This window comes from Salmo salar, chromosome 28, assembly GCF_965601325.2.
Source record: "Salmo salar chromosome 28, fSalSal1, whole genome shotgun sequence".
NCBI lineage: Eukaryota > Metazoa > Chordata > Actinopteri > Salmoniformes > Salmonidae > Salmo > Salmo salar.
Window position 1 is genome coordinate 31,703,307 of NC_138318.1, and position 13,955 is coordinate 31,717,261.

At 43.5% G+C, this 13,955-nt stretch overlaps 2 protein-coding genes across 4 annotated transcripts in view; one reads left to right on the plus strand and one right to left on the minus strand.

Annotated features, from left to right (window-relative positions):
• LOC106589835 (CDP-diacylglycerol--glycerol-3-phosphate 3-phosphatidyltransferase, mitochondrial) overlaps positions 1-9,608 on the plus strand; it is a 28,291-nt gene extending 18,683 nt beyond the window's left edge. For both annotated transcript variants that reach the window (XM_014180223.2, XM_014180224.3), the window contains exon 10: positions 8,601-9,608. The gene's annotated coding sequence lies outside the window, so the exon portion shown is untranslated. The remainder of the gene's footprint in view (positions 1-8,600) is intronic.
• Positions 8,492-13,955, minus strand: part of LOC106589834 (dynein axonemal heavy chain 17) — a 113,475-nt gene continuing 108,011 nt past the window's right edge. For both annotated transcript variants that reach the window (XM_014180222.3, XM_014180221.3), the window contains 3 exons: positions 13,300-13,443; positions 9,758-9,983; positions 8,492-8,833 (listed from right to left, as the gene is read on the minus strand). In XM_014180222.3, coding sequence (XP_014035697.3) covers positions 8,586-8,833; positions 9,758-9,983; positions 13,300-13,443 — 618 coding nt within the window. In that variant the 3' untranslated portion in view covers positions 8,492-8,585. The remainder of the gene's footprint in view (positions 8,834-9,757; positions 9,984-13,299; positions 13,444-13,955) is intronic.

Consider the following 13,955-nt stretch of genomic DNA (forward strand, 5'->3'; position numbering starts at 1 on the left):
GACCCCCCCCCCCCCCCAATAAAAATATCAAAGTATAGAATACCATCCATGGTGATTAAATTTAAATTGCGACATGTCTATACGGATGGATGCTTATTGAGTCGATTTATAGGGTTTCTGTGGTGCCACGGCGTAACTTAGCTTTAGCTAATGTATAAATGTTTATTGGTAGGCCGATTTGGTTGTCATTTTCTCATGTTAAGCATGCTGTCGCAATGCTGCCATTTGTAGCTTGCTGGCAATGTAATTACTTACTCAGTAAAATGATAAATGTTTGACGAAACGGCATACTAATCAGCTACCAATAGATTTTTGGGGGGATTATACAGCTGTCCTGTATAGGCTACCTGAATCTGCATGACTTGAACCCTCCTCATGCTCTCTCCCAGCTTGGATAGAAAGTTGTGCGTAAAACCAGTCTTAATGCCAAAATGAATGTCGGTCCACCTTCAAAACACTAGCTTACTAGGGATTGTGTCATTATGCAGTGTACTATCTATAGCTTTACAGTGCCTTCGGAAAGTATTCAGACCCTTTGACTTTTTCCAAATTTTGTTAGCCTTATTCTAAAATTTATTTAAAATTGTTTGTTTTTTCCCCCCTCAATCTACGTACAATACCCCATAATGACAAAGCAAGAACAGGTTTTTAGACGTTTGCTAATATATTACAAATAAAGGAAATATCATATTTACATAAGTATTCAGACCCTTTACTCAGTACTTTGTTGAATCATCTTTGGCAGTGATTACAGCCTCTAGTCTTCTTGGGTATGATGCTACAGGTTTGGCACATCTGTATTTGGGGAGTTTCTCCCATTCTCTGCAGATCGGCTCCTGAGTGGCGCAGCGATCTAAGGAACTGCATCTGTGCTAGAGGTGTCACTACAGACACCCTGGTTCGAATCCAGGCTGTATTACAACCGGTCATGATTGGGAGTCCCATAGGGCGGCGCACAATTGGCCCAGTGTTGTCCGGGTTTGGCCGGTGTAGGCCGTCATTGTAAATAAGAATTTGTTCTTAACTGACTTGCCTAGTTAAAGGTTAAATAAAAATCCTCAAGCTCTGTCAGGTTGGATGGGGAGCGTTGCTGCACAGCTATTTTCAGGTCTCTCCAGAGATGTTTGATTGGGTTAAATTCCAGGCTCTGGCTGGGCCACTCAAGAACATTCAGAGACTTGTCCTGAAGCCACTCCTGCGTTGTCTTGGCTGTGTGGTTAGGGTTGTTGTCCTATTGGAAGGTGAACCTTCGCCCCAGTCTGATGTCCATAGCACTCTGGAGCAGGTTTTCATTAAGGATGTCTCTGTACTTTGCTCTGTTCATCTTTCCCTCGATCCTGACTAGTCTCTCAGTCCCTGCCGCTGAAAAACATCCCCACAGCATGATGCTGCCACCACCATGCTTCACCGTAGGGATGGTGCCAGGTTTCCTCCAAACGTGACGCTTGGCATTCAGGCCAAAGAGATCAATCTTGGTTTAATCAGACCAGAGAATCTTGTTTCTCATGGGCTGAGAGTCTAAGTGCATTTTGGCAAACTCCAAGCGGGCTGTCATGTGCCTTTTACTGAGGAGTGGTTTCCGTCTAGCCACTCTACCATAAAGGCCTGATTGGTGGAGTGCTGCAGAGATGGTTGTCCTTCTGGAAGATTCTCCCATCTCCACAGAGGAGCTCTGTCAGAGTGACCATCAGGTTCTTGGTCACCTCCCTGACCAAGGCCCTTCTCCCCCGATTGCTCAGTTTGGCCGGGCAGCTAGCTCTAGGAAGAGTCTGGTTCCAAACTTCTTCCATTTTAAGAATGATGGAGGGCACTGTGTTCTTGGACTTTCAATGCTGCGGACATTTTTTGGTACCCTTTCCCAGATCTGTGCCTCGACACAATCCATTCTTGAAGCTCACGGACAATTCCTTCGACCTCATGGCTTGGTTTTTGCTTTGACATGCACTGTCAACTGAGGGACCTTTATATAGACAGGTGTGTGCCTTTCCAAATCATGTCCAATCAATTTAATTTACCACAGATGGACTTCAAGTTGTAGAAACATCGAGGATGATCAATGGAAACAGGATGCACCTGTGCTCAATTTCGAGTCTCATAGCAAAGGGTCTGAATACTTGTGTAAATAAGGTACATTTCTAATAAAATTTAAAAAAACAAAAACATTTTAGAATAAGGCTAACGTAACAACAAAATGTGTAAAAAGTCTAGGTCTGAATACTTTCAAGGCACTGCATATAACGTATTTATCTGCTATTTATAAAAATATCACATCAAATAGCCTAACAATGAGGAAAAAGGTTTTAGGCTTGAGGATGAGTTCAGCCACTATTGCAGCCCATACACAAATAGGCTGCAATATTCAAGTTGAAATTAAATAATTTAAATCCAACTGGAGAGATTCCCCTGGTGTCCTGAAGTCCTTTTGTGTGTGCAAATGTTTACCAAAGCCTGTAGGTCCAGGTTTTTGCGTAACCTCTACGGGATCGGTGGGACAGTTGAACTAAGGGGGTTTGCATGACGTTGTAAGTAACGAGAACTTTCCAGGACATAGACATGTCTTATATGGGCAGAAAGCTTAGATTAACAATAATGTAACTGCACTGTCCAATTTACAGTAGCTATTACAGTGAAAGAATACCATGCTATTGTTTGAGGAGAGTGCACAACAACTTATCACGGAAACTGGTTTGATACATTCACCTCTGAAGGTAAATAATGTACTTACATTCAGTAATCTTGCTCTGATTTGTCATCCTGAGGGTCCCGGAAATACAGTGTAGCAAAGTTTTGTTTGATAAAATCAATTTTATCCAACAATACACATCTAATGTGTGAAGGTTAGTGTATTTTCTGTAGGGAAGTATAAATAAGCATCAACCAGTGGGTCTTGCGACAGGTATACAGAGATGACCAGTTTACAGAGGAGTATAGAGTGCAGTGACGTGTCCTATAAGGAGCATTAGTGGCAAATCTGATGGCCGAATGGTAAAGAACATCTAGCCACTCGAGAGCACCCTTACCTGCCGATCTATAAATTATGTCTCCGTAATCTAGCATGGGTAGGATGGGCATCTGAATCAGGGTTAGTTTGGGAGCTGGGGTGAAAGGAGTAATTACGATAGAGGAAACCAAGTCTAGATTTAACCTTAGCCTGCAGCTTTGCTATGTGCTGAGAGAAGGTGTACCGTCTAGCCATACTCCCAAGTACTTGTATGAGCTGACTACCTCAAGCTCTAAACCCTCAGAGGTAGTAATCACACCGGTGGGGAGAGGGGCATTCTTCTTACCAAACCACATGACCTTTTCTTTTGGAGGTGTTCAGAACAAGGTTAAGGTTAGAGAGAGCTTGTTGGACACACAAAGCTTTGATGTAGAGCATTTAACACAAATTCGGGGAGGGGCCAGCTGAGTATAAGACGATCATCTGCATATAAATGGATGAGAGAGCTTCCTACTGCTTGAGCTGTTGCTGTAAAGTGAGAAGAGCGTGGTGCCTTGGGGTACTCCCTTGGTGACAGGCAGTGGCTGAGACAGCAGATGTTCTGACTTTATACACTGCACTCTGAGGTAGTTCGCCAAAGACCCCTCCGAGACACCAATACTCCTTAGCCGGTCCACAAGAATGGAATGGTCTACCGTATCAAAAGCATGGGCGAAGTCAATAAAAATAGCAGCACAACATTGCTTAAAATCTAGGGCAATGGTGACCTCATTTAGGACCTTTTAAGGTTGCAGTGACACATCCATAACCTGAGCGGAAACCAGATTGCATACCCAAGAGAATAATAAACCCAGTCAGTTGGTTATTGACAAGTTTTTCCAACACTTTTGATAAACAGGGCAAAATAAAAATTGGCCTATAACAGTTAGGATGAGCTTGATCTCCCCCTTTAAATAAAGGATGAACCGTGGCTGCCTTCCAAGCAATGGGAACCTCCCCAGATTCGGAGAGACAGGTTTGGCGATGATAGGGGCAGCGACCTTAAATAAGAAAGGATCTGAACCAGATGTTTTTTTGGGGATCAAGTTTAAGGAGCTCCTTTAGCACCTCGGACTCAGTGACCGCCTGCAGAAAGAAAGTTTGTAGCTGGCAGGGGAAAAAGAGGCGGGAGCATCCGGGATAGTCACATTAGAAGGGGTGGGAGATGAGGAAATGTTGAATGGGCAAGGAGGCATGGCTGAGTCAAATAGGACTCCTGACTTAATGAAGTGGTGATTTTTAAAGAGCTCAGCCATGTGATCCTTGTCAGTAACGACCACATCATCGACATTAAGGGACGTGGGGAGGGTTTATTTTCCAGGTCTTTTAACTGTTTTCCAGAACTTCTTGGGGTTCGAACTGCTCCTTAGTTACTTTAACTTCGGCCTTCCGGATAGCCTGAATGCACTTATTTATAATTTGCATGAACGAGAGCCAGTCAGCATGCGTGTGCCGAGCGATTTGCAAATGGTATTCTTGTGGAGTAACTCTGCCAGATCAGGGGCTGAACCTGTTCTTTTTTTTCTCCTCTCTCTCATTTTCTTTATGGGCTTGTATTTGTTAACGATACCACTGAAAATATAGAAAAAAAGGTCTTCCAAGCGTTTGACAGAGGGGATCAAGCTGATTCTATACCAATTTACAGAGGCCAGATTGTGAAGGAAGGCTTTCTCATTAAAGTTTTTTAGCAAGCGTCTATGACAAATCAGGACGGGTCGTTTCACTGAGCAGCCATTACAAACACAGGCTGTAAAACGGTGATCACTAAGGTATCAGTCTGGTGTTTTCTGTAATGACCTGTAAGGATAACATTAATGGGAGTAGCCTTTTCTGGGTGTTTTGAGTCATACCTTGTGGAATTGGTAATAATATGAGAAAGATTTAGGGAGTCTCATTGCTTTAGGACTTGGTCAGGTGGTTAGGGCACAGGCAGGAGCTTATGGTGGCCGATAACAACCAGCAATTAATGCGTAAAACCAGCAAATCAAATTGTTTGGGGACAGACTTGGTGGAGACAACCGAGCACTGAAGGTGATCCTTGGTAAAGATTGTCACTCCCCCACCTTTGGAAGATCTGTCTTGCAGAAAAAGGTTATAACCAGAAAGGTTAACATCAGTGTTCAAAACACTCTCTTAACCACGTCTCTGTAATGACCAACACATCTGGATTGGAGCTGTGAACCCACACTTTCAATTGATATATTTTAGGTAATAAGCTTCTACTGTTAACGTGCAGAAATCAGTGAAGCAGAGCACAAATCAGAATTGGGCTTAGCAACAGTAATGGGCCAGGGTGTACATGCACATTTCCAGATATAATCAGCAGTAATACATTCAGGGCACGGCAGAGGACAGGGAGCGCTCTGCAGTGTTGATTTATAACATTTGAATCATATTGTACAGCAATTTCATCAGGTAACATGAATACAAAGCTGGTGAGAGGTGGTTAGAATAAGATGGGAGGCCAAGAGTCCGTGTAACCGATGGAGTCAGTCACTCGCCTCAACAGTGCATGTGTGCTGGAGGCGACTGAAAGCTCGGGAGAGAGGGGTACCTACAGCAGACGGGGAGACAGGCCAGGGCAGACTGTTTACAGATCGCCAGGTGGAATCCAGGCAACGGGAGTAGGTGTCACAACCACTTGGGAGAAGCTTTTCTCGGGAGGCAGATTCCTTGTAGAAATTCCCAGCTAGCAAGTCTCTGTCTGTCTTTTCCACGTGGGAAAAGGAGGTTGTTAGCTAGCTATATTTTTAAAGTGTTGGCGAAATGGTCCTTTTACGATGTCCAAACAAAGTTGTTCTGTGGCTGTTATATTTTGGGGATTCTGAAGAGGATATATTCTCTGCACAGATGGAGTCTCCTGCCATTGTTAGGCTCAAGAGTTTTCATACCTCACTTCAGTGCTAGTTTCAGTCAGATTCTTTCCTAGCAGCTTGATAGCCTTATTTAAGAAGCTTTATATAACAACATTACCTAGAGATTGTCTTTTACTTTTTGGCTTCAGACTGAACATTACTCACTCAATTTTGTTAGATTTTATTTCCATGTTTCGCTGGGTTTCTTCTGCAGGTTTTGGCTTGTTTGAAGTTTGTTTTTCTTGATAGTCCTTGGTGGTAGTAGTCCATTCAGGTAATTTTGTACAAACTCAAGGTTTTAGGTATGGAATTGTGACTTGGAATGACTGTTTTAATGTTGATGTTAGTATCCTGTATAAGTCCTTGCAGGTTGTGGGCCGACTGTTTTCTATACTGAGTATTGCCAACTCACAGCCTTTCCTGAGACATTAGGCATTATACAGTATGTCCATTACGCTGTATACAATATAAACTTAGTTTTAAATGATGCCAAGATATACCAGAGATAAGGGACTGTTGATATTGCAACCACACCACTCAAACACCGGTTCACCGGTATGAACGAAATCGCAAACAGCCCTCAAGAACTGTTTTTCTACTAAAGTTGATCACCACATCAGTCACTAGCTTCATCAATAAGTGCGTCGATGATGTTGTCCCCACAATGACCGTACGTACATACTCCAACCAGAAGCCATGGATTACAGGCAACATCCGCACTGAGCTAAAGGGTAGAGCTGCCGCTTTCAAGGAGCGGGACTCTAACCCGGACGCTTAGAAGAAATCCCGCTATGCCCTCTGACGAACCATCAAACAGGCAAAGCGTCAATACAGGACTAAGATCGAATCCTACTACACCGGCTCCGACGCTCATCGGATATGGCAGGGCTTGCAAACTATTACAGACTACATAGGGAAGCACAGCCGCGAGCTGCCCAGTGACACGAGCCTACCAGACGAGCTAAATGACTATGGGTGCTTCGAGGCAAGCAACACTGAAGCATGCATGAGAGCACCAGCTGTTCCGGACGACTGTGTGATGACGCTCTCCGTAGCCGATGTAAGACCTTTAAACAGGTCAACATTCACAAGGCTGCAAGGCCAGACAGATTACCAAGAATTGTACTCCGAGCATTCGCTGACCAACTGGCAAGTGTTTTCACGGACATTTTCAACCTCTCCCTGACTGAGTCTGTAATACCAACATGTTTCAAGCAGACCACGATAGTCCCTGTGCCCAAAAACACCAAGGTAACCCGCCTAAATGACTACCGACCCATAGCACTTACATCTGTAGCCATTATCCCAGAAACCCTAGACCCACTCCAATTTGCATACAGCCCCAACAGATCCACAGATGACACAATCTCTATTGCACCTGGACAAAAGGAAACACCTACGTGAAAAATGCTATTCATTGCCATAGTGCCCTCAAAGCTCATCACTAAGCTAAGGACCCTGGGACTAAACACCTCCCTCTGCAACTGGATCCTGGACTTCCTGACGGGCCACCCCCAGGTGGTAAGTGTAGATAACATATCTGCCACGCTGATCCTCAACACGGGGGCCCCTCAGGGGTGCGTGCTTAGTCCCCTCCTGTTCACCCATGGCTGCATGGCCAAGTACGACCCCAGCATCATCAAGTTTTCCGACGACGCAACAGTGGTAGGCCTGATCACCGACAACGATCAGACAGCCTATAGGCAGGTAGTCTAGTGGTTAGAGCATTGGACTAGTAACCAAAAGTTTGCAAGATCGAATCCCCTAGCTGAGAAGGTAAAAATCTGTCATTCTGCCCCTGAACAAGGCAGTTAACCCACTGTTCCTAGGCCGTCATTGAAAATAAGAATTTGTTATTAACTGACTTGCCTAGTTAAATAAATAGGGAGGTAGTGTGGTTTCAGGATAACCTCTCCCTCAATGTGATCAAGACAAAGGAGATGATTGTGGACTACAGGAAAAGGAGGGCCGAACACGCCCCCATTCTCTGTTTATCTATGCATAGTCACTTTACATCTACCTACATGTACATATTACCTTGACTAACCTGTCCCTCCGCACATTGACTCTGTACTGGTACTCCCTGTATATAGCCTCGTTACTGTTATTTTATTGTTGCTCTTTAATTTTGGGGGGTAAATACTTAACACGTATTTTTCTTAACTGCATTGTTGATTTAAGGGCTTATAAGTAAGAAGTTAAACGTGGTTATATAAGTCTGTGGTTGAACTAAATACTTACTGTAGCTGTTATCTGGCGAAGGGTGGGGGGGAAGAAAAAAGCTTAGCTCTAACAATAGCTGAGTAGTTAAAAATGGATGTTCTTATCTACAGTACGTTTACTGTTACTGTACTGACAACAGGCTGGAAGCCTTCCAATAATCATTCCTCACTTTCCCATTCAAAAGGTTATCACCTGAGGTTTGTGTGTGCATGCTTGTATTGTACCGTTCCTTGCATCTGTGTCCTAACCATGCTTGTACAGGCTTCCCCCTAGTGGACCTTCCTAGGAACACTGGGACAGTGAGAAAGCTGTACTATGATACAGTGGAGTTGTTTCATGCCGTTTCCAAGCTCAACACACATCTTTCTCTTACCTCACTGATGGCTGTGTTCATCACATTCCTCCAATAGACATAGATGACAGAAATCTGTAATTCTTTTTGTGCAACATTGATGCTTTTTATTAATTAAAAAGGTATTTCGGATGAAAGTGGTCTGAGTGTTTCTGTGTCTTCTCTTGCCTCTCTCTTACACGCTGAGCAGGAGGCAGACAGCGGCCAGTACCCACTTGGCAGGCTTCTCCTTGGTCTTGAGGTTGAAGGTCCAGATGAAGGTGGGACCCCTCATGCGGGTCTTGTAGACGGGACACTCATACACGTTCTTGGTCTCCTGTCGGTCCACCGGTACTGCCTTGATGAAGATCACCGGCATGTTGGGGGTCAGCTCCTTCAGACGAGCATCTGCTATCACCCCCGTCTGGGTGTCCCAGCGTGCCCCTGCACATACACAACCAGACACACACATACCTACCGTAAAAAGTTAAACTCTAAAAATATAAAAACATAATCTCTCCACAATGAGAATGTATGGTTGTGTATATCTACAATACTGTACAAATGGACCACTTAGTTACTAATGCCTGAGAAATAGCAGTGTTTTTGTGACAGAAACTAGTTAAGTGTTTTCCATTAACTACAAACATTAATATGCTGAGTACATGTTGCCAGCAGGAGGACCGTTGGCACAGGATGTTTTGTACATTCCATTAGTTTTGTATTGACAGTGGAATCTGGTACATGAGAGTAGTGTGTGGTGACTAGACAGCCCGCTGTGTGTGGAGTTTTGAGATCCCTGGAGGAGCCTTAAGAACAGTTGAGAGGAGAACTGATCTAGCTGTGTTTACTACGGTACTCTAACCAGCTCATACAGTGAGTCATCCCAGGAACTGAACTTGAAAGTAATTTGGAATAGTAGAATGCACAAGGTGACATTTGGGTAGTGCATCATCAGTTCCTCTTGTTATGTCAGTCATTCCATATCTTAGACAGCTATTTATTCAGAAATGTCCAGATCAACTAGCCCATGTTAGCTAATGTTTTTTTGCCGATAGATTTTATTGTAATGTTTGGGAACTCCTGCGCTAACCAGCTCATACAGTGAGTCACCCCAGAAACTGAACTGGGCACTGTGTGTGGATGGATGACTGTTTGTAACCTAAAATATCATTATGATTATTTTTTTAAATGGTATTAAAGGTTTGACTGCACCTGATGTGGGTTATTGACTGACTTATTCATCTCCAGGAGATGGATGCTAATGGATACAATTGCAGCAAATGTGTTATACAGTGTATCACTTTGGAGATATAAAACAAATCCGTCATGGCATTTTTAGAATGCAACCAAGATGATAACCCGTACCCTCCATGTAGAGTCCGTAGACGTAGGCCCCCTCCCTGGGTGGACTGGTCATGTCCTCGCGGTTCTTCTTGGTCACCTCTACAGACAGACACATCCTGTCCAGAGGCCACTCGTTCTTCCTGGCCATGGACTGCATGATAGCTGTCAGGAACGACTGGGGGTTGAAGAACCCTGCCAGCCACACTGTGGTGGGGAGAGCGAAGTCTGCTGTCCACGACTCCAACTCCTACACACAGACAAAAGCGTTCAACAGAGTATGTATGGACAGAATATTCAATACGATCGCGTGTTATCGATAATGCGTCTTTCAAATACAATGTTCGGAGATCTCATTCTCGGTAAACGCTGCTATGTCGGCTCAATTGGAAATTACCTGGCTTTAAAGGGGGGCTGAACTTCCTGGTTTAGCTTCGATTCAATTCTCCTCATTAGGAAATGCGACAGAACATCTGGGTTTTGGAGCTGTGCTTTGAAGTGTTTGTACTTTAACTCTGCCAAAACTGTACAGTCACTCACCCTTCTAGTTAACTTGAAACAGTCTAACCAGGTTTTGTATCGAAGTCGCCTAGACTAGCAAGCAAGCTAGCCGACTTTTTTTTCGCCAAATTTAGCTTCAGCCGGCCTGTGTGCGACCGTGGCAAAGTTGGTTTGACTTTGGATGGGCTAGTTGGGGACCGTCCAATAAATTACACAATGTAAATGGAACAATATTTTCATGTTGCACACCTAGTTGTCTCATTAAATTCTTTCAATATTAGTATATGATTTTATAGTTGGTTTGAGGTTAAGTAATTGAAATTTGGAGCTATTGACATTTTAAAAAATATTGTCGCATGTACATTGTGTAATCCCCATTGGGATATATGTCACCATATTAACCATAGGCATTACAATCGGGTTGCGTGCAGCTGCGCTCTGAATTTGATTAAATGGGTGCTGTGGGCAGGATTGAAATAAACCCAAGCAGGGTTCACCCCAAAGAATGTAAGAGGGGTGCTGTGCACTGTAGAAAATAAGAAAAAAAATAGAGATATTTATTATCATACAAGGCCAGTTTTTGCAGAAAATGGCAAATCTGAGTCCAAAGGGCAGCAGCACTGCCCTCTCCGAGACGCTCCCAGCCAACGTACTCAGCAGCACCACCTTTTTAAAAATCCTGGGGAGAACCCTGCCAACCCAAGGAAAACCATCATTCTGTGACATACATGTTTTTCCAAATTCTCTCGCAAATCTGTTTTGGACAAGACTGACTTTATGACCAATTATCATATTTGCACTGTGTAGTAAATTTTGACAATAATAAATTTGACTCATCACGCCACACAGGCCATTTTCAAAAGTAGAAGTTGTTTATTAGGTTCAGTTGGGGGGAATTCCGACCGGAGTTAAGTACATATAAATGGAATGTAATTCCCTTTTTTATGCACTTTTCTCTCTATGCATATACACTGAGTGTACAAAACATGCTTTTTCCATGAGACTGACCAGGTGAAAGCTATGATCCCATATTGATGTCACCTGTTAAATCCACATCTATCAGTTTAGATGAAGAAGAGACCGTTTAAAGAATGTTTAAGCCTGGAAACAATTGAGATATGGATTGTGTATGGGCATGACAAAAGATTTAACTGCCTTTTGAACGGGGTATGGTAGTACAGTTGAAGTCAGAAGTTTACATACACTTAGGTTGGAGCCATTAAAACTTGTTTTTCAACCACTCCACGAATTTCTTGTTAACAAACTATAGTTTTGGCAAGTCGGTTAGGACATCTACTTTGCATGACACGTAATTTTTTTCAACAATTGTTTACAGATTATTTCACTTATAATTCACTGTATCACAATTCCATTGGGTCAGAAGTTTACATACACTAAGTTGATTGTGCCTTTAAACAGCTTGGAAAATTCCAGAAAATGATGTCATGGCTTTAGAAGCTTCTGATAGGCTAATTGACATAATTTGAGTCAATTGGAGGTGTACCTGTGGATGTATTTCAAGGCCTACCTTCAAACGCAGTGCCTCTTTGCTTGACATCATGGGAAAATCTAAAGAAATCAGCCAAGACATCAAAAAGAAAATTGTAGACCTCCACAAGTCTGGTTCATCCTTGGGAGCAATTTCCAAACGCCTGAATGTACCACGTTCATCTATACAAACAATAGTACACAAGTATAAACACCATGGGACCACGTAGCCGTCATACCGCTCAGGAAGGAGACGCGTTCTGTCTCCTAGAGATTAACGTACTTTGGTGCGAAAAGTGCAAATCAACCCCAGAACAGCAGCAAAGGACCTTGTGAAGATGCTGGAGGAAACGGGTACAAAAGTATCTATATCCACAGTAAAACCAGTCCTATATCGACATAACCTGAAAGGCCGCTCAGCAAGGAAGAAGCCACTGCTCCAAAACCGCCATAAAAAAGCCAGACTACGGTTTGCAACTGCACATGGGGACAAAGATTGTACTTTTTGGAGAAATGTCCTCTGGTCTGATGATACAACAAAAATGGAACTGTTTGGCCATAATGACCATCGTTATGTTTGGAGGAAAAAGGGGGATGCTTGCAAGCCAAAGAACACCATCCCAACCGTGAAGCATGGGGGTGGCAGCATCATGTTGTGGGGGTGCTTTGCTGCAGGAGGGACTGGTGCACTTCCCAACATAGATGGCATCATGAGGAAAGAAAATGATGTGGATATATTGAAGAAACATCTCAAGACATCATTCAGGAAGTTAAAGCTTGGTCGCAAATGGGTTTCCAAATGAACAATGACCCCAAGCATACATCCAAAGTTGTGGCAAAATGGCTTAAGGACAACAAATACAAGGTGTTGGAGTGGCCATCGGAAAGCCCTGACCTCAATCCCATAGAAAATGTGTGGGCAAAACTGAAAAAGCGTGTGCGAGTAAGGAGGCCTAAAAACCTGACTCAGTTACATCAGCTCTGTCAGGAGGAATGGGCCAAAATTCACCCAACTTATTGTGGGAAGCTTGTGGAAGGCTAACCGAAAAGTTTTACCCAAGTTAAACAATTTAAAGGCAATACTACCAAATACAAATTGAGTGTATGTACACTTCTGACCCACTGGGAATGTGATGAAAGAAATAAAAGCTGAAAGAAATCATTCTCTCTACTGTTATTCTGACATTTCAATTTCTTAAAATAAAGTGGTGATCCTAACTGACCTAAGACAGGGAATTTTTTACTAGGATTAAATGTTAGGAATTGTGAAAAACTGAGTTTAAATGTATTTGGCTAAAGTGTATGTAAACTTCTGACTTCAACTGTAGGTGTCAGGTGCACCAGTTTGTGTCAAGAACTGCAACGCTGCTGGATTTTTCATTCTCAACAGTTTCTCGTGTGTATCAAGAATGATCCACCACCAAAAGGACATCCTGACAACTTGACACAACTGTCAACATGGGCCAGCACCCCTGTGGAATGCTTTCGACACCTTGTAGAGTCCATGGCCCGACGAATTGAGGCTGTTCTGAGGGCAAAAATGTCTCCTGATCAGAGAGTATATTATGGTGTTGTACCTTGATCCTGAGCAGCAGGTCTGCATACCAGCCCCCCAGGCCCTGCAGGGAGGGGTAGGCGAGCTTGGTCCAGGACTCTGGCACCGTGTCCAGGAACAGAGCGTTACCCAGCTCCTCCATGTCGGTTGTGATTGTCAACTCACCCTACAGACACAGAGACGGACAGACAAGACAACGTCACACCCAATGTTCCATCTGAGCTGCGCACAGTATCCCCCGGGACTGCCTTGCAGAAATATCAGCCCACAGAGAGAAGCAGGAGATTGAACTTTATAGAGTAGTGGTCATCAACCAGTCAATTGATCTCCATGGCATTCCTTTTCCATTTTAAACATTTCTTTAAAAATCCTTGTTCCTATTTTCTTTTTTTTTATTAGTCTCGGGCTGTTGGCGGTAGGTGCACCCGATATAGTTGCCCTGCGCGCCAGGTAGGCGAACTGTTGCCATTTCATTTGTCTGAAGGTACAGACTCTGCCTTCCCGGGGGGGCCCAGTGAGCAAATCAAGTGCACTATAGGCCTACTGCTGGCCAATCGGATTGCTCAGACTACCGTGTCTGTAGTAAGTAGCAGGCATAAAAGAAAGCTACAGCAGAGTTGATACTTTGATTTCCATATGTTTAAAACCATGACTAGAGAGAGACTGTCAACAAATACA